Source organism: Tiliqua scincoides, chromosome 1 (genome assembly GCF_035046505.1).
Source record: "Tiliqua scincoides isolate rTilSci1 chromosome 1, rTilSci1.hap2, whole genome shotgun sequence".
In the NCBI taxonomy this organism is placed as follows: Eukaryota; Metazoa; Chordata; class Lepidosauria; order Squamata; family Scincidae; genus Tiliqua; species Tiliqua scincoides.
Genome location: NC_089821.1, coordinates 85,505,083 through 85,527,356, shown reverse-complemented (window position 1 = coordinate 85,527,356; position 22,274 = coordinate 85,505,083). Strand labels below are relative to the sequence as shown.

Sequence of the window (22,274 nt, the reverse complement as noted above, 5' to 3'; positions counted from 1 at the left end):
ATGCAAATACTAATTTAAAAGCAACATTAGGATAGATAGATCAATAACTGGTTTGATAAATAAAGAAAATTTCAAAGGTTCTTGCAGCAAGGTTGACGCATACTAACTTGCTTTCCTGCAAATTTTATTGTACAGACTAAATTGCAGGAGCACAGATGTCTGCACCTAACAGGGACACCAGAGAAAGTACAATGTAAATGGACTAACAATGCAGATACAGAACTGTGTCAAGTTCTGTGCTAATTTTCATTCTGTTTTCCTCCAGTACTCTATCTGTTGTGGTGTGAACTAGCAATAGAAGATGAGGATATTAACTGGTTTAAAGGACCCTAGTTGAATGCTCAAGCTCCAGTCTGCATGTCGTCTGCAGTGGTGTGCAACCAATCATATGCAGCTCATAACCCAGATAGGAGTGCAAATGTTTGTTTGCATTGGACAGTGTTTTTCAGTGGGGCCTGGGTGAGCACTGTGATGCAAATGTGTCCATTTATACTGACTGAATACTCATGCATCTGCTTCCTCATACAGAAGTTTGTGTCCAGATCTGGGTCTAATATCTATCTAGCAGTGTCATTTTGTGGATGAAGGATGTCATGGGTTTTAATGTATTTCCATTGGGCCTTTGCAAGAGTAATTGGGGCAGGCCAGGACAGATCTGGTCGCACAGGGTACAGGGAGGGCTGACTGCCGATCCACTTGAACCATAAGCAGCTGTGTGGTATATATGTGATGTACAGAGGTTGGGTTTTAGGTTCAGCTGAACTGTCAGGCAACTGGTTCTGCAGCCTAGATTACGCCTTTGAAGCTGAGGGCCCATTCCTACCCAGCTTTCCATTGCGGATGCAGCCATGCCAATGGGGCATGCGCTGTATCCTGTGGTGGGAGGCAGTCATGGAGGCCTCCTCAAGGTAAGGGAATGTTTGTTCCCTTCCACTGAGGCTCCATTGCGTCTGCATTGGTGCTTGAAAGTTGGATTGGATTGGGCCCCGAATGTGCTAGAACTATGTGGTAACAAATAATTTGTGACACCAGGCACTGGAGTTTAACCTGACTGTGAATGTTTCATTGTGAGGGTCCTCCCCTGGCCTTGTGCAACTGTTGTTTCCAAATCATGTTAATTCACTGCTTATATGTTATGTCTCCTCTTGCATTTTCATATAACCTCTCTTATTTTTATCAGTCCAGTAAGAATATTTTCTGTGCTGTAATAATGTACTTTATTAATTTTTAATACTTTTTTATTTAAAGTTCAGCATATCTTTTTTATTGTTATTTTTATAATGCAGTTTTTTTTTAATCCCAGTGGATATAACCTTTTCTTTATCATATTTTCTAGGCATGTTATGAATTCTTAAATAAGAATCGTATTGAAAAAGTCAGTTTTACAATAAAATTTGATCCCGGAAACAAAAGCAGGCAGCCATTATTTTTTCTCGGCTCTCATGACATTTTTGTACCTGGCAAATGGTTGATCTTCATTCTCTGCCACCAAAAACCAGAAAGTGGGCTCCAGTAGTGGGGAGCCCAGAGAAGGGGCTGTGACCCTCCTGCACCCTGCTGGAGGCCAGCACGACCCCCCCCCCAGGTAGGTTTAAAAGCCCCTGTAGCTCTGTTGGAGCAGTAATTTCTGGTTCTTCTGGTTGTCTTCTGTTTCCTCTGGAATCTCTTCTGGTTCTCATGATGGGTCGTGAACCACTGATTTGGGAACCACTGGTATAAGGCAAGTTTCTGTAAGCAGTTAAACTTTACATTTTTAAATTAAAAGGAAACAAAGCTAATTTAGCCATCTAAACTTAATTAACTAAATACTTTTCTGTATTTCATAGGAATATTTCTTATACTGAATTAAGCGAATGATATATCTAGGTCAGTATTGTCAACACAGTTTTACAACACAATCTTATACATGTCTACTCAGAAGTAATTCTAATTAGAAATAATAGGACTTACTCCCAGGAAAGTATGTACAGTGTAGGATTGCAGCGTGTGTTTTTCCAGAATTTCAGCAAGGAATTTTTTGTTGTCCTACATGGAGATGCCAAGGATTGAAGATGGGACTTTTTGCATGTGCTCTGCCACTTAGCTAGGGCCCTTACCCTACCTGAGCAAGAAAATAACACACACTCACACTCCAAAAATACAGCTCAACTACAGTTAACAACATGGTGGTCACTTTTTACAAGCAGCTTGACAATACTTAACACTTATGTTGTATTCCAATCTACCTTGCATGTATATTTTTAAAATAATGATGATACTGCAGAAGTCTGAGCAGGTTTGCAGATGCTTCTTCAGAGTAGTCAAGAGTAAAGCTAATTAACTGCTACATTCTGGATTTCGCCATCTGCTAGGCAAGGAGCAGGACATAAATAGTTTGCATTATATTTCTTTTTTATTTTGGAATGATGCTATTGAGAAATGGCGTCAACTGGAATCAAAAGCTCTTAAATCATATGACTTGTTATTGAGAATAAAAAGTAAAGCTGAAGTTCTCGGAAAACCTTACACTCTTTATACCAGTCCTGGTGGGTGTCCCACATTTTGGTGCTGCGCAATTAAGATCAATTAAAAAGTCAACCACTTTATAAAAGCTCATTGACTTTTCTAGGTAGCAGGAATCAATAGGATCCTTTAAGTATGTTATTAAAATTGGCATATGTTGCACATATGTTATAGGATCTCTGTCTTTTAAAAAATCCTGTGGGATCTTAAATGTCTAAAAAAACTACATGCATGGAAGTTTTAAAAATCAACAGCACATGGTCATCTTTCTCTCTTTTTTTAAAGAATACAATTCTTGCCTTCAAAGACCGTCCCACTTTCACCTTCCTTAATTCCTTTTCTTCATTGTACAGTATACGTTTGTCTTGCTTTTTCCTCTCTTGCTTCTGCTTTAAACGAAATGTTCTCCTAATCCTTTTGTTATTGGGTGGTTTTATATGCGTGGACTAGAGAGGTTCAGGGGTCTTGTAACCTGTTTCTGGGACAGCTAAGGGAGGCATAACGTCTTGAGTATTTCTTTACCACTGTTTCTATTTTGGTGTGTGGTGGCTGTTATGTTCTCCATTAACAAAAGAAAAAAAATCTTCATATTTTAGATACGTAATTTCTACCATCAATATTCTGGTGTCTTCATCTGCATAAATCAATTTTGGATTCAACCAAGGTTTAATATATAAGGCTAAGCCTTTTTTCTTTTTTGTTTCTGTGGTATAGAAAAGTTCACCTAATTTCTTATTTTGTAAAAGTTTCCAATCTTTTTTCAGTATATGTGTTTTTTGAATTGCTATTAAATCTTTATGATCTTTCTCTAACTGATAGAATATCCTCTTTCTCTTTTGTGGTGAGTTTAATCCGTTAAGATTTATAGATAAAATATCAAGTTGAGTATCTGGTGACATTATTCTATATTTTTCTTTTTTATTTTCACTTCTCTCTTTGGTTGGCATCTTTGTGGTTTAGTCTTAGTAACTTCTTTCTTTCCAAATTCATCATCCTGCTTCTCTTCCTCTTCTTCTTCCTCCTCTTCTAGCAACAAAGATAAAAGAGAATATCTATTAAATCTTTTATAGATGGTACCTACCTCCAGACAGGCTTGCAAAAATGTATCCTGGTACATGTAATAAATGCTGGAAATGTAAGGAGGCGAAAGGATCTTTTTACCATATGTGGTGGCTCTGTTCTAAGGCAAAAGAATTCTGGAGAAAAGTACATGTGAATATTCAAATTATGTTTAAATGTGTTATATCCTTCGAACCGGAGATATTCCTGTTGAATATTTTTCCTGAAAGCTGTAATAATGATACAAGACATATTCTGTTGTATACAATTATTGCAGCAAGATTAATCTATGCTCAGATGTGGAAAAGCTCAGAAATTCCCATTATAGATATGTGGATTAAGAAATTATATGAAATGGATGTCTTAACTGAAAGATTGAAGGATGGTGAGATAGAAAGAATACAGCAATTATGGAATCCGTTTTATAGATGAATAGATAAACGATTATAAGTCATTCAAGTAAAATCAAAATAGACGAAAGTAAATATATTAATGTTCATGACAACTATAGACTAGATTAGATTGAAAGTTTTGTTAAATTGGTATTGACATTATAGAATGGAAGTAATAATTTTTTTCTGATGGTGATTTAAAATGGTAATAACTACAGTTCTGCAAATTCCCAATGTTTTCCCCTTTGTATTACCTTTAACCCATGTATATTTGGTTCCTGTACCCATGTCTTTATTCAATTAAAAAAAACAAAAGAAAAAATCCAAAAACAAAACACTGTGGTTTCCCATTACAAGGAAGAGACTTAGAGAGCTGTGGGCTTGAATACACCACTCTCTCCTCTTCTATGCACAAGGGCAGAAAAATGAAAACCTTTGATTTTGGTTAACCACAGTTACACATTGGTAACAGATTTGGAACTGTGGTTTAGCTTAAACCACAGTTAGGTTAAAAAAAAACAACACCTAAGATTAACCTGTGGTTTCAGAACTGTAGTGAATATACTCCAAGTTCCAGTCAAATCTGTGGTTAATTCATTAATTTCAACCACATTTTCATGGAGTGAACTCCGTCAGTTCTTACAAACTAAATGAGTTCAGTCCTGGTAAGTCCTGACTAGAGAAACCTTGTAATGAAGAAGAAAAAAACATGGTAGTTGTTATTTCTGTATGTAGTTCACTCTTTCTTTTGACTAGAATTAGCGCTGTGCAGGAGCATTGATTTAAGGCCCATTCCTATTCAATTTTCCAGCCCCAATGTAGCCCCAGTGAACATATGCTCCCTTACCTTGAGGAAGCCTCTGTGACTGCACTCCCTACCTTATGATGTAGTGCACACCCCATTGGCACAGTTGCATCAGCTTGGAAAGTTGGATAGGATTGGTCCGTTAGTGGGTTTGCAGGGGCTGCTTATCAAATGATGCAGAAAAAACTAGGTTTTCTTTAGTTATAATTTTTTGTGTGTGGGAATGGATAAAGCAAGCTTGAATGGCTGTCATTATTGTAGCTGTTTTGTAATGTTAGAATCCTTTATGCTCATCCAATCCATATTTTACTGTACCTTGTGAAATTTCATTTATCAAGATAGCAAATACAAAATACTGTCCATTCACATAGTATAATTTCTGTATGTTTCCTGACTTCTTGTTAAAATATACAGAGGCAGTGACTGGAGAGGATCAGAATCCTGTGTTATGTCTATATTTTAAAATGAAATATGTAGCAATTTACATATGCGCAATCAGAGTTCATAATCTGAAGTGATAAGTCACCTTGAGAGACTAAGGGCACAATCCTATGCATGTCTACTCAGAAGTAAGTCCTATTGTGTTCAATGGGACTTATTCCCAGGAAAGTGTGGATAGGATTGTGGCCCAAGAGCCCAATCCTGAGCTCTCTTGGTGTGCGGCTGTGGCGGCACCAAAAACAGCACCTCGGGAGAAGGGGACTTTTGTCTCCTTCCCCCAAGTAAAGGATGTAGCCCCACAATGGGCTACTCGATTCACTGCCAACCTTTTGGAAGTAAAAGCTTTTGTGTCACTGAGCCTGACAAGAAGGCTTAGGATTCGATGGAGCATCGCTCCACTGGTCCCACCTCCGTCCATCTCCGCTCCCTCCCCTGTCATGCCTCCCCCGCCCTCTCCTTCCTGCCTCTCTGTCATGCCTCCTCCGCCCTCTGTCCACCTCCCCCTTCCCCGGAATGCCTCTTCCCCGCCTCTCCCTGCCCCTGCTTTCTTCTCAGCAGCTCGGCGGTCTGTGCAACCTCCAAGCGGCAGAGGCTGTGCGCCTGTCAGGTGCTAGCCCAGCTCTGGCCAGCATTCGCCCAGCGTTAGAGCTCACAAACGTGCCTTTTGGCACATTTGCAACAGTGCAAGCCAACAGTAAGCTGGCGTGTCGAGCTCAGGATTGGGCTCTAAGTCATTTTTTACTTTGATTATAAGAATGTTGCACAGTTTTTTTCTAACAGCATGAAAATGTGTAATTGCATAATGAGTGGTCTTGAAATATATGCACTCTTGCCACTTTTCCCTGAAAAGAAGGCCACAGAAGTATTCACTCAGCGCACTTGCAAAAATAAATGACACACTAAATGACGCTACTTAGTCGAATCCTATCTGGGCTGCCCACATCTGGGTACAGTGGCACCAAAATGGCTGCTGCTGTATCTCCCGTGGGCGAAGAGGCTGCCAGAGGTCTCCTTGGGGTAAGGAAACTTTTGTTCCCTTACCCTCTGTCAAACCCCAGCAGCTGCTATTGGTCTACTTGGATCTACACCCGCTCAGTTGCTCAACTGAGGTTAGTGGTCCATGGGAGGGGGAATAGGATCTGGTGGCACCCTCTGCTACTGTCCTTGTTCCTCTTCTGGACCTGAATCTCCCCTGGGCCACCCTTCCCCTGCCCAGTTTCGCCCCCTCCCTGCCTTCCCCATGCCTTGGAATGTCTCCCTACCACTGGAAGCTGCAGTTATCCTGACAGGCAGCATGAAAGGCAAACATCTTCCTGCACCGGCCTCAGTGCTGATGGCAATTACTGCTGGACCACTGTGAAGTGCTTTATGGCACTTTTGTGACTGCCATCACTTTGGCAACACATGCAAGAGTGGCGCTGCAGCACTGTAGGATTGGGCACTAAGAGACCAATGCTCCCTTACCATATAATACGTCTGTATGCTATTTCTGTCTCAGAAGTCAGGTTTTGCTGAAACATTTTTATAATGATCACTAAATTATGTTGAACATTTTTATTTGCCAACACATGTATTCTGTGACTGTTCTATTAACAGTATGTGTCAAAACCCACTACAGATACAGAATGAGTTTCTGTTAGAGACAGGATGGAATCATAACTCAAGCTGTCTATAGTGACTTCTTATCTATACAATGGATGACACAAATTCCAGGTACTCAGAACTCTTGAATTGCTCTTTCTTTAAGTATGAGACACCAAAGTCATTGTTGGGACTGGGCGTATTATAAAGCAAAGTTGTTACATTCAAGAGTCTTGAAGAATCAAATTCCCAATGTAGCTTAGAAACCACAGCAACATTTTTCAATGCTTTTCTTTTGCACAATAGCTATTCCCATTACTGGCCTTATCACCACCCACCATCTTAAAACTGTGTTAACCACCAGCCTCTCTTTAACCACCAGCCTCTCTTTTGTAATGTGGTATCATTAGGTACCCGCTACCCAAGAACAGTGCACTCCTATAGCTCTGAATCCCCCATCTACCAAAACATTTTACCAGACTAAATTTTCTTGTTACCAAAGGCCATCTTCATTGGCCCTAGATCAGTGGTTCCCAAACCCCTAGAGGGGATTTGGGAACCAAGTAAGTGTTTGTGTGGCCATGGAGGGGGACAGGTAGGGGGGCAGTGATGTCACCACAGCAATTGCAGCACCACAACTACCAAGGGTCTTGTTTCTTACCTGGGGGCAACACTGGCTTCCTACAGAGTCCCAGAGGCTTGCAGCCCCCTCCAGTGTCTTCCATAGCTGCTATAAACAGCCCTTATGTCTGATGAGCAGCTACTTCTGGTTTTTCCAATTTCCCTGGTGAATTGCGACCCACCAGTTTGGGAACTGCTGTCCTAGATCATTAGCTCCAAACCCCCTTTGCTGTCAATGCAAATGGTAGATTCCACAGTCCTTCAACAGTTTTGGGGGAGGAGCTGTGACTCAGACCACATTCTTTGCATGCAGGTGGCCCCAAAGGAATCCCCTGCCTCTCCAGATAGGGCTAGAAAAGGTCCTTGTCTGAAACCTGGAGATCTGTTGTCATTTAGCAGACAGTACTGAGCCAGATGAACCAAGGATCTGACTAGGAATAAGACCACTTCATATATGAATACGTTAACTCTGTAACTTCAGTCTACTCTCATATGTTTGTCACATTCTTTGACACCTGAGGACATTAGCGGAGAAGCTGATGTGCACTGTAGACCTAGTTTGAAAATGTTACTGCATGAAAATGAAATGGTGCTGCATGTCCCACTGAGAATCTCTGCAAGGTCTGATAAGACTTATGTCAGATGGCTCTTTTAAGTGAAATGATGTGAGCAGTTGAATTAAGCCCTGGAGAAACATATGTGTAATCTAGCTAATTAATGTAGTCCCTTTGTATACTTGGACATGGTGTCAAACAGATCCCAGTGACCACATGGCAGAATCCCTTAATTTATACTGCATCACTGCTTCCTTGTGTCTCATTTATCTCCCTGAATTCTTTTGTCCTTCAAGTTAAAAAGGGTAGTCTTTGTTGTTGATGGACTATGTTGTTGATGGACTATGCTTGAGCACCACATAGCACCAGTAGATCCCATATCCTGTCTGATATTTATTTTGTGAAATATTTGCATTTAGTATAAGTTCTATTTCCTAATTGATTGGGTTAAAGTTATAATGAGAAGAGCCATTAAGTGAGAGACAATTCCTGTTTTTAGAGTGCTTTAGTGTACCTTCTAGCAAGATGAAAGAATGCAGAAGTAATTGTTCTTAATTCTGCATAATGCTGCTGTGGTATAATCTACTAATGCGAGCTTCTTTGTCAGCCAATGGATAGGCACTAAGAGCAAGACAATTCTGGGAAACAGTACTGTGGTTTTGACAGATAAAAATGTAAGCCTTTCTCTTTTATCCAAGTACATTTTGCTTAAACTCTTAATGTCATCTGACCCTTTAATAGACCTTTAATAATGTTTTAATTGCATTTTTCTTTAAAAAAAATAAATATTAACAGTTCATAGTGAACATTTCTTCTGTTTGACTTACACTGTTTGCAGGTTAGTGCTTTGTTGAGGATGGGGGAGGCAAACTTCCTTCTTGTGCTTTTTAGGACATGGTTTATTACTAATTGTATATTATATTGAATACAACCAATTCTCATTATTCACTGGGGTTAGGTTCCTGGAAAACACAGAGGATACTGAATCAGTGGATACCAAGCCATTTGTATCAACGGGGTTAAGGGGAGGATAGGTAATCTGGCCAGGAATGCCAGCCACAGATAGCTTCAGAATGCCATTGATAGCCAGGAATAGACCATGAGTGATGCAAAGTAAGTTGTAATCTTTTTCCACACGGATGAGTGAGTCTACGGGAACTGAGAGCGCGATTAACAAGAATTGACTGTATATTATTAAAAGGATCACGCCTTCTTGGGTGTGATCCACTCTCTTCCCTGCCCCTGTCACCACCCCTTCTTTCCAAGCAGTTATACCCCTTCCCTGTCTTCCCCCTGGCTTCCATGCAGCCTTATGTGAGGTGGCAGGTGTCTGTCATCTGTCTCCGTATGAACCCAGGAACTCCATCGATATCCTAACCCCCTTTTTGCCCTGACATAACCCCTTTGCTCAGCTCAAATTTGTGTCAACTAAATAGCTGATGCATGTTCAAGTTGTCCCATTGGGGACCACGTGGGAGCGGAGAGGGATAAGTAAAGCAGTGTTTCTCACACTGTGGGTCAGAACGCACTAGGTGGGTTGCGAACCAATTTCAGGTGGGTCCCCATTCATTTCAATATTTTATTTTTAATATATTAGACTTGATGCTAACATGGTATGTGACTGCATTTGGGGAAATGTTACAGACCTGTACTTTTAACAGGCTACTGTGTATATGCTTTTAATCATGATAATCAATGGGACTTGCTCCTGGGTAAGTGTGAGTAGGATTGCAGCCTAGGTTTGTTAAAAATTTTCTTACTTGATGATATCACTTCCAGTCATGACATCACTTTTGGTAGGTCCCAACAGATTCTTAATCTAAAAAGTGGGTCCCGAAGCTAAGTGTGTGAGAACCACTGTGTAAAACATTATCATACTTCGCTCTCTGTCTCCACGTGGTCTCTGGCTGCACCCAGGATGTAGCAGTGCCCGTTCTAGTGCTTCTGAGTCCTGCTGGCAGCACTTAGTTAGGGTTGGGCTATCAGTTTATAAAAAAGGAAAAATGACACAATTTATGATAAGCCTCTGTTGTGTTTTGTTTGCATGCTAATGGTGTGTTACAAGGACTCAAATTGAAAAGACTTTAAAGGTCCCTTTTATTAAAAGGAAGACCTTCTTTGTGTCTGACATTCATACTGGTACTGCAGCTTGTGAGTGCCAGATAAGAAAAAAAAAAACCCCAATTGTGTCAGAAAGTGAAATGTTATTTGTAATCCTCAAATGGGATTTCAGGAGTCTCCAAGACACTGGGACCTTTTAGTTGGCTCTCCATTTCGGTATAGACTTGAATAGGGTCAGTCAATCAGTCCTTTCACCCCCTTCAATATAGAAAATAAAGCAAAGACTTCTATGTACAGGCAGCTCAGATAAAGGAAAGGGACTCTAGTGCCCGTATTGTTCTACCAAACATAATGTAATATTGTTCCCTCTTTCTCCTAAACTTTTTTTTAAATAAACAGCTCAAGAAATATTCTTTGGCATCATTTCCCTGTTAAATAGCCAGCATATATCGTTTTCCACTATATCATAAAAGAGCAGCAAATCAATACAGAAGCAAAAGTTGACTAAATCCTTGAAATAGGATCAATAGGTTTTGTAATTTGCTAATGTTAAGCATTTTAAATAAAGTACCCTTTAAAAAAACAAAATAAGAACATAAGAAAATGCGTGGGGAAGTGTCGAACATGCAGTCCTTAGTCTTTCATTTCTAAAGAGTACCATGGAAGAACAGCATCAATGTAGAACACTGTTTTTTACATATAGAAGTGACTGATTATTTGAGTTAATATGAGATTTTTTGACCCTGTCCATAGATTCAGAATAGTAGCTACATAAAATGTGTACGGAACTCATTAATTCATTAATTGGAACGGACATTAATTGGAACGGACATATTTGATATTTATACAAACTTATCAGATGCTGAAAGTTTGGAATTGCAAATGGAGAGCAATTTTGTGTTTGTATATGTGTGTGTGTGTGTGTGTGTGTGTGTGTGTGTTTACATAAAGGTTCATTTGCAAAATTAATGAAATGCTCATAATTTGTGTGCTCAAAGTCTATAAAAAACTCTGTGCTCAGAGTTCTATAAAGAACTCTGAATTTTGGAAATATCTTCTTTAAGATGGATTGAATAATTTGAATAATAGAGGAACAAAAGTTCTCCAGACAAATGGAAAGTCTGGGTTGTCTCTATGCATGCTACTTTGATTTTGTCTTCTGGTTTAAAAAAAAAAGAAACTGACAGAAACTATGAATTAAACAAGACGTAAAATTGTAAAAATACTCCATTAAAATATTCAAAGTTCAGAGTCACACAGGAGGATATGAAGAGTTTACTTTTTCACAGCTTGTTGGAAGTCTTTTTTATTTTTAATAAAAGTTCCAGTCACACTATAGACATGGAGAAAATGGACAATACATATGCAAGAAGGAAATTTATTAACTCAATTCCTGCCTGTTAGGGGAAAGAGAAGGAGACAAGTTTGCTGTCTGAAGACATAACTTTTCAAGCAACTATCAATCTCGGGGTATCCTGTGGATCCTCATAAATCTCTCTACAGCAGGCATTTCTATACCTCACTCCACAGGCCATTTTGCCCATTGCCCCTCCTGACAGATTGATTCACAAAAGAGCATTGCTGGCTCAGTCTTCTCACTTGTACTTGATCCAGCCCTTCTCAGTGAGACATTGGCAGAATGTCTGGAGAGTTAATATTGTCAGCGGCGTTGAGCCTTTCTGAGAACATGCTCATGGAGTTGTCCAGGGAATCATCATTTATGGTGTATGGTGGTTGTATCCATATTAAACAGTAAACAAACAACCTTTTGTATGTTTATTTTTGTCAGCAGTGCAAATTCTAATATTTTGAGGGAAAACGGACTCGTTAACCTGATGAGAGACAGACTGAAAAGGATAGTTTTCTCAAACTTGCTGTAATCTTGACTGATCAGAGCAAAGTAAGAATGGTAGCACTTTGAGGCAGCAGGTCCTCTGTCAGTTTGATGTGTAAGCAAGTGCATAGCTTCACAAGCTTCATCACTAGCCAAACTTGCCTATAAATGTAGTCTCAGTACTGGAACTCTAACAGGTTAAGGGAAATGAAGATGCTGCATTATACTCCATTATCTATGTCTGGAAGGAAGCACATTTTTGCATACCCTTCTCCTCCTCCTAGCAGCTCCCACAGCCACTCTTGAAGGTTAAGAGACCCTTGAACAGACAAGGGGCATTTGCCCCATGGTAAGCCCCAGCAACTAATATGGGTCAACTCAGAAGTATAGGGCAAGGGGAAAATTCACTCAAACCCAAGACAAGCACTTTCTTCATTCGCAGAAGGAGTTTGTGCCAATTCTTGAATATTCTTGAGTAGAGTCACTCTCTTAACTCCCTGTGCCCTATCCCACCCAATTCCCATCTGATACTCAGGTGGGAGATGAGGAGTAGTTCATTTACACGAACTATTGCATGCAGTTTTTATATACTCTGGAATATACCAGAGTATACCTCTGGTAACTCTTAGAACATTCTATTTTATTTCATTTGAGCCTTTGCTAATGTATGGAAGGTCTTTGACTTATGAACGCTCAACTTACGAGCGTTAATTTCAGCTCTGAATTCTGGTTTGCAGCAGTTGCTGCGGGTGGCTCTGCTGTGAAATTGATAATGTTCAGAGTGAAACTGACAGCATCTACAGATCATCTGAAAACTTCAGGAGTAAAACTGGCAAATTTCTGGGTGAAAGTGACAGCAATAGAGACCGGTCATTACTGTATTTATGAACAAAACAACTTACGAATAGACACCTGGAACTTAATGTGTTCATAAATAGAGGAACTGCTGTATTAGAAATAAATCAGGCTTATTGTCATCTCCTTTAGAATAAGGTGAAACAATGTTTGGGCCTTTTTTTTTTTTTTTTTTTTTTGGGAATGGATGAGCATTATTTGAACTTTCCAAAATTTACAGTTACTGTATTTAAATATTTCATTAGAACCTTTTTAGTCCTAATGAAATATTGTCCATTCACTATTAAATCAACTTTACTTTTTCTAACAACGCAATCCTACCAATCCACAGTGATGCAGTGTTGCTGGTGTGGATTCCGCTGCATCCCATGGAAAGGTTTGGCTGCTAGAAGTCTCCTTGGGCTAAGGGAATATTTGTTCCTTTGCCCCATGGTAAGCCCCAGCAACCACTATGGGTCAACGCAGACCTATGCCAGTGATATACATTTATCCTGCAGATGCATCAGGCCCAGGAAGGAGTTTGGATTCAGCAGGCACTGCCTCTGCTTAACTCACCTTACTCCCTGGTCCAGTCTGCCCATTCCATTTGCTCCCTGTTCTGCACACCCCCTGCCCCTTTCCACTCCTGAGCCATACATACCTGCTCCAATGGGCCTCCAGATGGGCTGTGGCCTTTCTGCCCTCATGTGAGCATGGCACATTCTGTTGTTGCTAGTCTTTGATGGGATTGGGCTGTAAGTGCCTTATCACATGATAGAAAGGAATTAAAATGCAAGCATATGGAGTATCAACTAAACATGACTATAGTGCTACAGTTTTCAAACTCCCTGGGAGTTGGAAAAGCACAGTAAATTCTTGCAAGGGAGGGGAGGGAGGCAGCGGGGACGGGGGGAAGGCAGCGACTTGATCCCCAGGATTGCGCCACTCGGGGGGGGGGGGCTGCAGGGACTGGGATGCACTCACCAGTCTCTGCAGTATCGTCCTGGGACTGTGGGGAGCCCTGCACGAGCGCCTGCAGGGCTCCCCAGCTGGTTTTAAGTGAAAGTAGAGCGATTGCGTTCCACTTTCGCAAAACCAGAAGTGGAGCACGATCACTCTAGTTTCACTTTGAACCAGCTGGGGAGCCCTGCAGGTGCTCCTGTAGGGCTCCCCGCACCCCAGGAAGGCTGCTGCAGGGACTGGTGAGTACATTGCAGTCCCTGTAGCCCTGTTAGCGACGCGATCCTGGGGATCGCGTTGCTGCCTTTGCCCCGGCCCCTTAAGGGGGCAGAGGCCAGGGCCTTCAGGCTGAGGTGTCGTGACGCCCCAGTCTGAATACTGCTGCTATAGTGGATTTCATAATCATGGCCTGCTTTCCTTTCTGTTTTGAAGAAGTAAATTGGTGCTTAGTTGAGGCAGATCTGCTGTGAAGTAATGCAACAACAGTGCACAAGTTTCTTAAAATATATGTTGAAAGCTTATCCCCCCTGGCGGCTGGGGGATAAGAATAGGCTCTCAGTTTGGCTGTACTTGTTGTAACAGGCGACTAAACAGCCACCGGGTAGATGGGACCCGTCAGCCTGGGAAGGCAGCTCATCTGAGAGAAAAAATACTCTGATCCCAAACCTCCACTGTCTTGTGGCTACATTCAGTTATGGAAAAGGCTTCAGGAGTCAACCTCAGGCAAAATCTGGAGCCGGAGCCCCTGAGGCAGTTCATGGCTGAACACAGTCAAGTTCTGGCAACTCCTGCGACGCCACTGGAACCAACCGTATTGGCTTCTGCCTTTCCATTGGACCATTTCAGCAATGTGGAGAGGGGGGAATTGCTGCATGGGTAACAGTCTATCCTCCATATCTACTTTACCCAGACTTCACACACTGGAGAGAACACTCTGTTCCAGAACCACCATTCAGAGCGCGATACCATAGTCTTCCGAGACTAAAGGATGCCAACATGTTGGAAAATATGACAGCAAAATTGAATTCTGTCAAGCGGTTACTGCAGTGATGTGCAAGCATGCCAAAGTGACATAAGTGGTGCATTTTTTCTGCTAGTGAAAAATGAGCTGCTATTCATGGTGCTTTTTTCTTTCCATAGGGAGAAGCTGTCTGTGGCTCGGCTACAGCAGGAAGTTGCGCGAAGTAAGAGTGACAGAACAATGGTAAGTTGTGGTATTCATCTGCTTTGCATTTCCAATAGTCCTGTCTCCATTCAGGCTTTCTTTGTTAGATAGAACAACCCATATATAAACCCACAAATGACACAATCATAACACTGGATATAACAAACAATATCCCTTTTTTGAGTACTGAGGTTGATGGGGGGAGAACCCTTATCAGTCACAATACTGACTTTTTTATACTGCTGATTACCATGTGAGAAATCATACTAATTAGGCTCGTAAATAGGCAATTTGAGATTGAGATAGAATATACTTGATCAGTAATTAATCAACCATTTCTGGCTGTGAAGCCAGCTATGAAAAGAAAACCAAGGAAACATTTGAAGATTGAGCATGCTAATTCGTAGTCTTTGTTCAGATTTTTCTCCCTTTTCTTATTTGTGAAATTTTTTTTCCTCACTACACAATGTAGAGTTTAAGTTGACATTTCTGTCTTAGTTTACCAATAATCACAGTTTTTGGTTCATCTTATTTCACTTGCATTACTTTTCTTTCGTTCAAGAGCTTTGTGAACAAGACCTGCTTTTGCATCCAGAGATTTCTTTGCGTATGAGACATTTTCAATATTGGGCTGTAATAAGCTGAAATGTTTTCTGATACCCAAAGATTAAGAAAATGGGTCAGTCCCTCACTTAACATCTGAGATCAAATAGGCGCTGGTAGGTAGAGGTGTTTGAAAACGGTTATTTATTTTACTCAGAAGTAATCCTATTGTGTTCAGTAAGGCTATAATCCTATCTTACTCACAGGAAACAAACACCTCTACTGATAGGGGTCAGGCCCACAGTGGATCTTAAATGGATGACTTTAGGGATTTGGGGCAATCATTCATTCTCTTTACGCCACCCAACTCTTACCAAAAATTAACATTAGAAGGAGTGATTTTTGTGTTGATGGGTCAGCTCTGTGATTGGTATTAAAGGTCCTACATCAGACTTACATTCTGGTCTGATGAATTAGAAGACTTGAATTTTCTCTCTCCAGCAGTGATTTTCAATGTTTTTCATCTCGCAGCACACTGGCAAGGCACTAAAATGGTCAAGGCACACCATCAGTTTTTTGACAATTGACAAGGCACACTGTGCTGTCAATGGAGGCTCACATCTCCCAATGGTCCTATTAATAAATGACCCTCTCCCAAATTCCCACGGCACACCTGGGGACCATTCATGGCACACCAGTGTGCCACGGCACAGTGGTCGAAAATGGCTGCTCTGCAGCCTCCCTTTGCTTTCATGAGAACTGCACATGCATGATGGCTGAACACCATCACCAGTTCATATGTTGCTTTATTTGTGCAACTTGCAATCATGCAAGTCACTTGTACTTCTGACTCACTGTAGGTAAAAAAAACAAACAAAAAAACGACAATTTTGTGGAGTTGCCTGTAGCAGTATTTGTGCTAATCCCCAGAGCTCAATTGTGGATGAAACATACTGGCAGGAAAAGTATGTTGCAATAAGGAATAATTTGTTGAGCAAGCAAATAAGCACTGTACTTCCTCTGTCCCATGTCAACATTGTGATCTTTTGTGTGATATTGGCATTGCTGGGGCCATCATGTTGGTGTCCTAGGCAGAGTGTGAAAGATCGGGGTGTCTGGATGCAGCCTTTTGGAAGCATTAACAAAATGTTAAGTGATTCAAAACTAATTTGCCCCAATATTCTGTACATTTCTTAGAACACAAGGCAACTAAAAACAGGATCTCCATGGCAGGTTTTCTACTTACCAGCTGTCAGTTTGCTCACAGAGTTGATGTTGATTTCTTCACTAGGGATCTGTGAATACTTTCTTTACCCCACAAATGAAACATAAATTTCCCTTTGATATATCCTGTGAATTAAAATCTCCCTAAACACAGCCTGTATTGTAGATGAGGGAGTCTATCTTAGACACAGCAACAGAGTATCTGCTTGTGTTGGCTGCAGTGGTAAAGATGCATACATTCAAGGCATATATTTCAATTAACAGTTATCACACTATGTATTGGCCAGAGCAGACAGTCATGCAGCGCTTTAGGCAACTTACAGGGTTGTAGTATTGGCTGCTTGAGCAGCAGCTGTAGCAGCAGGATGCTAATTGCAACCAGCATCTTTCACAATTTAACCTTTTGTGTGACCTGCCTCAGCGTCATCAGTGCTAGCCCCGATAATGCTGCTGCCACCGCCTCTGTTTCTTAACCCTCAGGCAGCAATAACTGTATCTTGCTGTTCCTGGTGCTCAGTGATAGTCTGATACCACCAATAGTGAAACCAGTGGATAAGCAGATGCTGTGAGTTGGGTATCATTTTTGTGATTCTAGTTGGCTCTATTAAAGATATCTATACTATTGCAGGGTTGTTTTCTTTACTCTCTTAGTATTGTAGTTGTGCATAGAAAACAAAACAAAAGCCTCCATCTGGGCCAAGGTTCTTTTTTAGCTGGATATGAATGCATACAATGGCAATAGCTAAGCCTTAAAAGATTTCATGGGTATTGTGGGTATACATACAACAAAGAAGAAAACCTCCAGTGGTTTGATCACACATGGCTGTGTTTATAATTATAATATTTATGATGTGATAAAGACTACTATGATGTGATAAAGACTAATAGAGCCTGCTGTTTCTTAAAGCCATTATGATAGGCTTCCAGTTGGATTCTATAGGAGGGATTTAAGATGAAACTATAGTATGTTTCCATGGAAAATGAAAATTTTCCCAAGAGCAACATTTCCTGATCATCACCATTCATTAAGACAAACTGATGAAGTGGCAGGAATACTTTTTAAAATGATGACCTACCCAGGGAATGTAATGTGTTCTGTACTGTTCACCACCTGCATTATTAAAACACCTGTGGGTCTGGAGGAAGAACATTTAGTAATAGAGTTTTCGACCTCTGTTTCTCCCACCTTCCAGTTGCCTGCCATTTGTTTGCCCTTTGGAAAAACAGTGGCTAGTTTATACTGCTGCCTTCTCAGCATGAATTGTGCTAAGAACATGTGGTGGCAGGATTTACTTCCCTGCTCGCAGGCTTCCTTGCTAATCTCTGATCTAACTCTAACCAGCTGTTGCTTTTAATCTATAATCATAGAATATGTAAGAATGGAGGGATTGTAGCACTGTCTTCTTGTCCAGCCCAAATAGCAGAGCTGTCGCTGCAGGAGGACATAGTTGGACAATGTTACAATAAAGAAAGAGAAGTAAATGCTGAGCATTTGTTATAGATGCTCTTTCAGTGGAAGTAGGTGTGCTTGAAATAGCTTTATGCATTTGTAACAGATCATATGTGCTTGTGTTAAGAGTGACAGCTACCGCGTTTTAAAGAAAGGACAAGGTATAGTCACATGAAAAGGCCAAGCATTCTGGATTAGGTCAGAACATGAACCACAGCCCAATCCTATGCATGTCTACTCAGAATTAAGTCCCATTAGAGTCAATGGTGCTTACTCCCAGGAAAGTGTGGACTGGATTGGGCTGTCAGTCTCCTCTGTGAGAAATGTTATTTTTTACTTTATTTTCTGTCTAATTCTACTTCCTGTGAGCTCAAAGCAGCTTGCCATACATGTACAAAATAAAATTCCAGCAGTACAACTGAAAAAATAAATTCAAGTTTTGTAAGCATAAATTATAAAACCATTATATGAACATGTTCTTAGATGTTCTAAATTTAGTGGCTGCAGTTCAACATGTGCAACAGACAATTACATGTGCCTTAATCTAATAAAAATAAAAGGACCTTTACTCATAGAAGAATCTGTTGAATCTTTACAAGTGGCATTACATATATATTTACTGAACCACTGTCCCTGATATAATAATAATAATAATAATAATAATAATAATAATAATAATAATAATAATAATAATAATATCTTCACTGACTGCAACACAATCCTAGAATATACCCCAAGGATATAGTTGAATTTCTAATGATTGACTTTCAAGTACAAGTCAGATTTTCAATATCTGCTTCAATATTTTCATTGCACTATCAATTTGAGGCATATAGACTTGGGTGCTATAAATATGCTATGCATATTTCACAAACCTGGGTCTGCTTGTGTGTCTAACCACACTAACTTGTCTTGCGTTCTCTTTGTCCTGTGGCCAGTAGCTTAAATCATGGTGTTCAAACTATTTATTTATGAAGGTTAAAGTGGGCTCAGTTGCATGACAGAGCCTTTCATGTTGGCATGGATTTCACTAAGGGTGGGCCAGAGGCCCTTATTTGCTCTGTTCCCCACTGTGTGTTTAAGTGATACAAAGTGATTATCGTGGCTACTTCTCTGTATCCATCTATTTCACACCTGCACCCTTTTGTAGAAACACACCATGTTAACTGAATATGAGGTCCCAGCTGAATTGGTTTCCACCCTTTTTGTAATCCTTTGGCATTAGATTGATTTATGAATGTATCAGATTCTTTGTTAGCATGTAAAGCACTAATTAATTTAAAGCCCTCCTGGGGAAAATTAAAGTCCTGGTTAAGACTTTCAACAGGCTCAGATGGTGCTAATAATAGGAAAACAAGTTATATTAATGAGTTTCAATGTGATCATTTCTTGCACTGCTGTACTATAATTTGAGGCAAAACATTGTTGCCTAACACGCTACAAACAGAAAGAAAAGAGATGCACCAACAAAGAACCCTAAAACAAATTGTGCTTGCTGTTTGGGATGCTACTTCCTGAGGGTCTTGAGCAACATAATAGAAAGCTAGAAAATTAAAACAAAAGCCAAAACCAATTATTTGTCTACTGAGATAACATCTTAACTGTTCAAATCGAATAGATGAGGTGGGGGGAATTATATTTCTTCCCCTGTGTTAATGTTTTATCAATCTGTGCTCTTGAAATAATTTGACTGTTATTTACTGAGTTAATGTTAAACAGCGAAGGTAGGAGTCACATATGCTTCTGTTTTTGTTGCATTAAAGATGTCTTTTTTGTAACCTTTTCATCCTATTCCGGTGTGCTAAGTTAGGATGTTCTTATCTGTGTAGTTTATTGAAAAATTTGTATGAATATAAAGAGGAATGCAGGCATGCCCCTGTATCCATAGGGGTTCTGTTTTGGAATCTCCTGCAGATACCTGAATCCACAGATATGCGGGGACATCCCCCACCGGAGACTTCCCAGGCCCTCCTAATGCCTTTTAAAGGCATAAAAATTTCTGCTCCGGTTTTGATGGAAAACCAGAAATGAGGTCTGTATTTGCTGTAACAGTCATTCTGAGCCTGACAGAGTCCAGAAGGGGCGAATGGGGGGGGTGCACCCAGAGGAACCCCACAGACCTGATCTGCAGTTAACTGAAACAGTGGATATGGGATCTGCGAATATGGAAGCCCCCTGTATTTGATGATATTGTGATTGTTATTTATGTAGCACCATAAGTGCACATGGCACCCACACAGAGTGAGAAGCCAAGTTTCTTAAGTATTTGTTATTATCAAGAAATATTTTCTAAGCAGTATAAGAATTTAAAAAACAAAAAATCACCATTATGCAACAGCAATTCCAGTCCCAATCCACGGACTTACAAGGTAATAAACATTCAGAAATGTTAGTCTCAAAGTTGACATGGATTAGGGAAAAGCCAGACATTTTCATTTTCATGAGTTTTTCCATGTTTTCAGATTTTACAGGGCATATATAAAGGCTACAATATGCCACAAACGCTACACATGCATCAGGGCTCCCAAGTGTTCCATGGCAGCAGGCAAGCCTGCTTTCACCCACATTTGGGGAAACCACAGCAGTCTCTGTATAGAGAGGAGCATCAGATTCATTGTTAATGGTGGGTGCAGTCCTATCCTGCACTGGAACAGGCAAGTCAAGAGGCTTGCGCTGTATCCAGTGCAGGATTGTGGCCAGAAGCAGTTTAGCCAGAGACAAGGGAAAACATTTCCTCTTACCCCTGGGTAAGGGTCTATAATGTCCATAGTGGGTGTAGACCCCGCCCCTTGGGTGTGACCGGACGCAGGGGGCTTACCCTGGTTATGACGTCTGGTTGTCAGCGGTGAGAAGGATGGGAGAGAGACACGCTCGCTTTACACAATTGATTTACTTGCGTAAGACGCTTGACATTCATGGGGCCTGTTACGCCACAGGCCCTCTTGCTTAAAAAGATTTGTGCCGTTGGCACCCACTAGGCTTGCTCCCCAACCCTTTCTGACCCCCCAAATCCAGGTGAAGCTCTCTGGCAGGTGCTTGATATCCTGGGAGATGGATTCCAAGGGGGTTGGTCAACTACTGCTCTTTTGTTCGGGGTCAGTCCAGATGTCCTTGGGAGGGCCCCAGACACCTTGACTTTTTGGACTGATAACTGCCAGATCCCAGCCCTGCCTCCTGCTCCCCACCCGCATGCCCACCCCTGGGGCTGCCCACCGCCCGCCCTCCCCCTGCACAGAAACGCCTCCCTCCCACCTCCTCCCTGCCTCCCCCCGCCTACCTTTTCCACTTATGTTAGCCCAGTCGGGCTGACGCAAGCATCCAAAAGCAAGCTGTAACAGAGGCTTATGTCAGCCTCTGCAGGCTGTTGCTTCTTGTAACACTGGCCCGGCTTCCTCTCAAGGAAGTACAAACGTGTTTACAGCATGTTTACGACCCTCCCAGGCCAGCGCACGTTATGCCGGCCAAAGTAGTTTATAGGATTGCACCCGGTGTTATACATACATGCGCGCGCACATACACACACAGTGTACCAAAGTACTGCAGCCCATATTTTCTGTTACTTTATATCTTTTCCCCTCTTTGAACAGGTCAAAATGTTTTAGGTGCTACATTTGTGTTCTGTTGTTGCTTGGAGGAGCCCAGCTATCCCTCTCGGTTCCAATTATTCTGTTTTTTTCCTTACAGCAACCTATAAGGTAGGCTTATCTGAGCTTTGCACAAGAGCAGCCTAGTCTGTGTTACAGCGTTGTTAGGATAAAATGGGATAACCTGACCTAGCCAGTGAGTAAATGAATGAACAGGAATTTGAACCCATTTCTTTCTAGTTCAGTGTTCTGTACAAATCAGCACATTGGCTTTGTTTTAGTATAAAACATGCTAAAAAGAATTGCTCCTCCTGTTTTTATTTGTATTATTTTTTTTATGGAAATGTCCTCCCTCTACTGGGAACAATTAACTTATTCTTCTCTATGTGATCTTGATAGTCACATTTCATTTTATGGAGGTAATCAATCAGTGTGCTAGTCTTGGTGACAGTAGTGTACCTGGAGGGTGCAAATATTTTGCACAGTACTTCACTGCAGCACGCAAGTGGCCTTCTGTGCTCCCCTCCTCTTTGTAGCCATTCCAGGTTGCTAGAACAAAACGGAGAGATGCATCTGTTTTTTCTAGCTGCTCGGAGTGACTCTGAAGGGGAGGGGCCACCTGCACGCTGCAGTGAGGTACCTTGCAAGACTTTTTTCACCCCTC

At 41.0% G+C, this 22,274-nt stretch overlaps 1 protein-coding gene across 2 annotated transcripts in view; it reads left to right on the top strand.

The window, feature by feature from the left end:
- The first annotated feature begins 14,788 nt into the window (after nt 1–14,788).
- NCKAP5 (NCK associated protein 5) overlaps nt 14,789–22,274 on the top strand; it is a 370,314-nt gene continuing 362,828 nt past the window's right edge. For both annotated transcript variants that reach the window (XM_066633011.1, XM_066633012.1), the window contains exon 1: nt 14,789–14,848. In XM_066633011.1, coding sequence (XP_066489108.1) covers nt 14,846–14,848 — 3 coding nt within the window. In that variant the 5' untranslated portion in view covers nt 14,789–14,845. The remainder of the gene's footprint in view (nt 14,849–22,274) is intronic.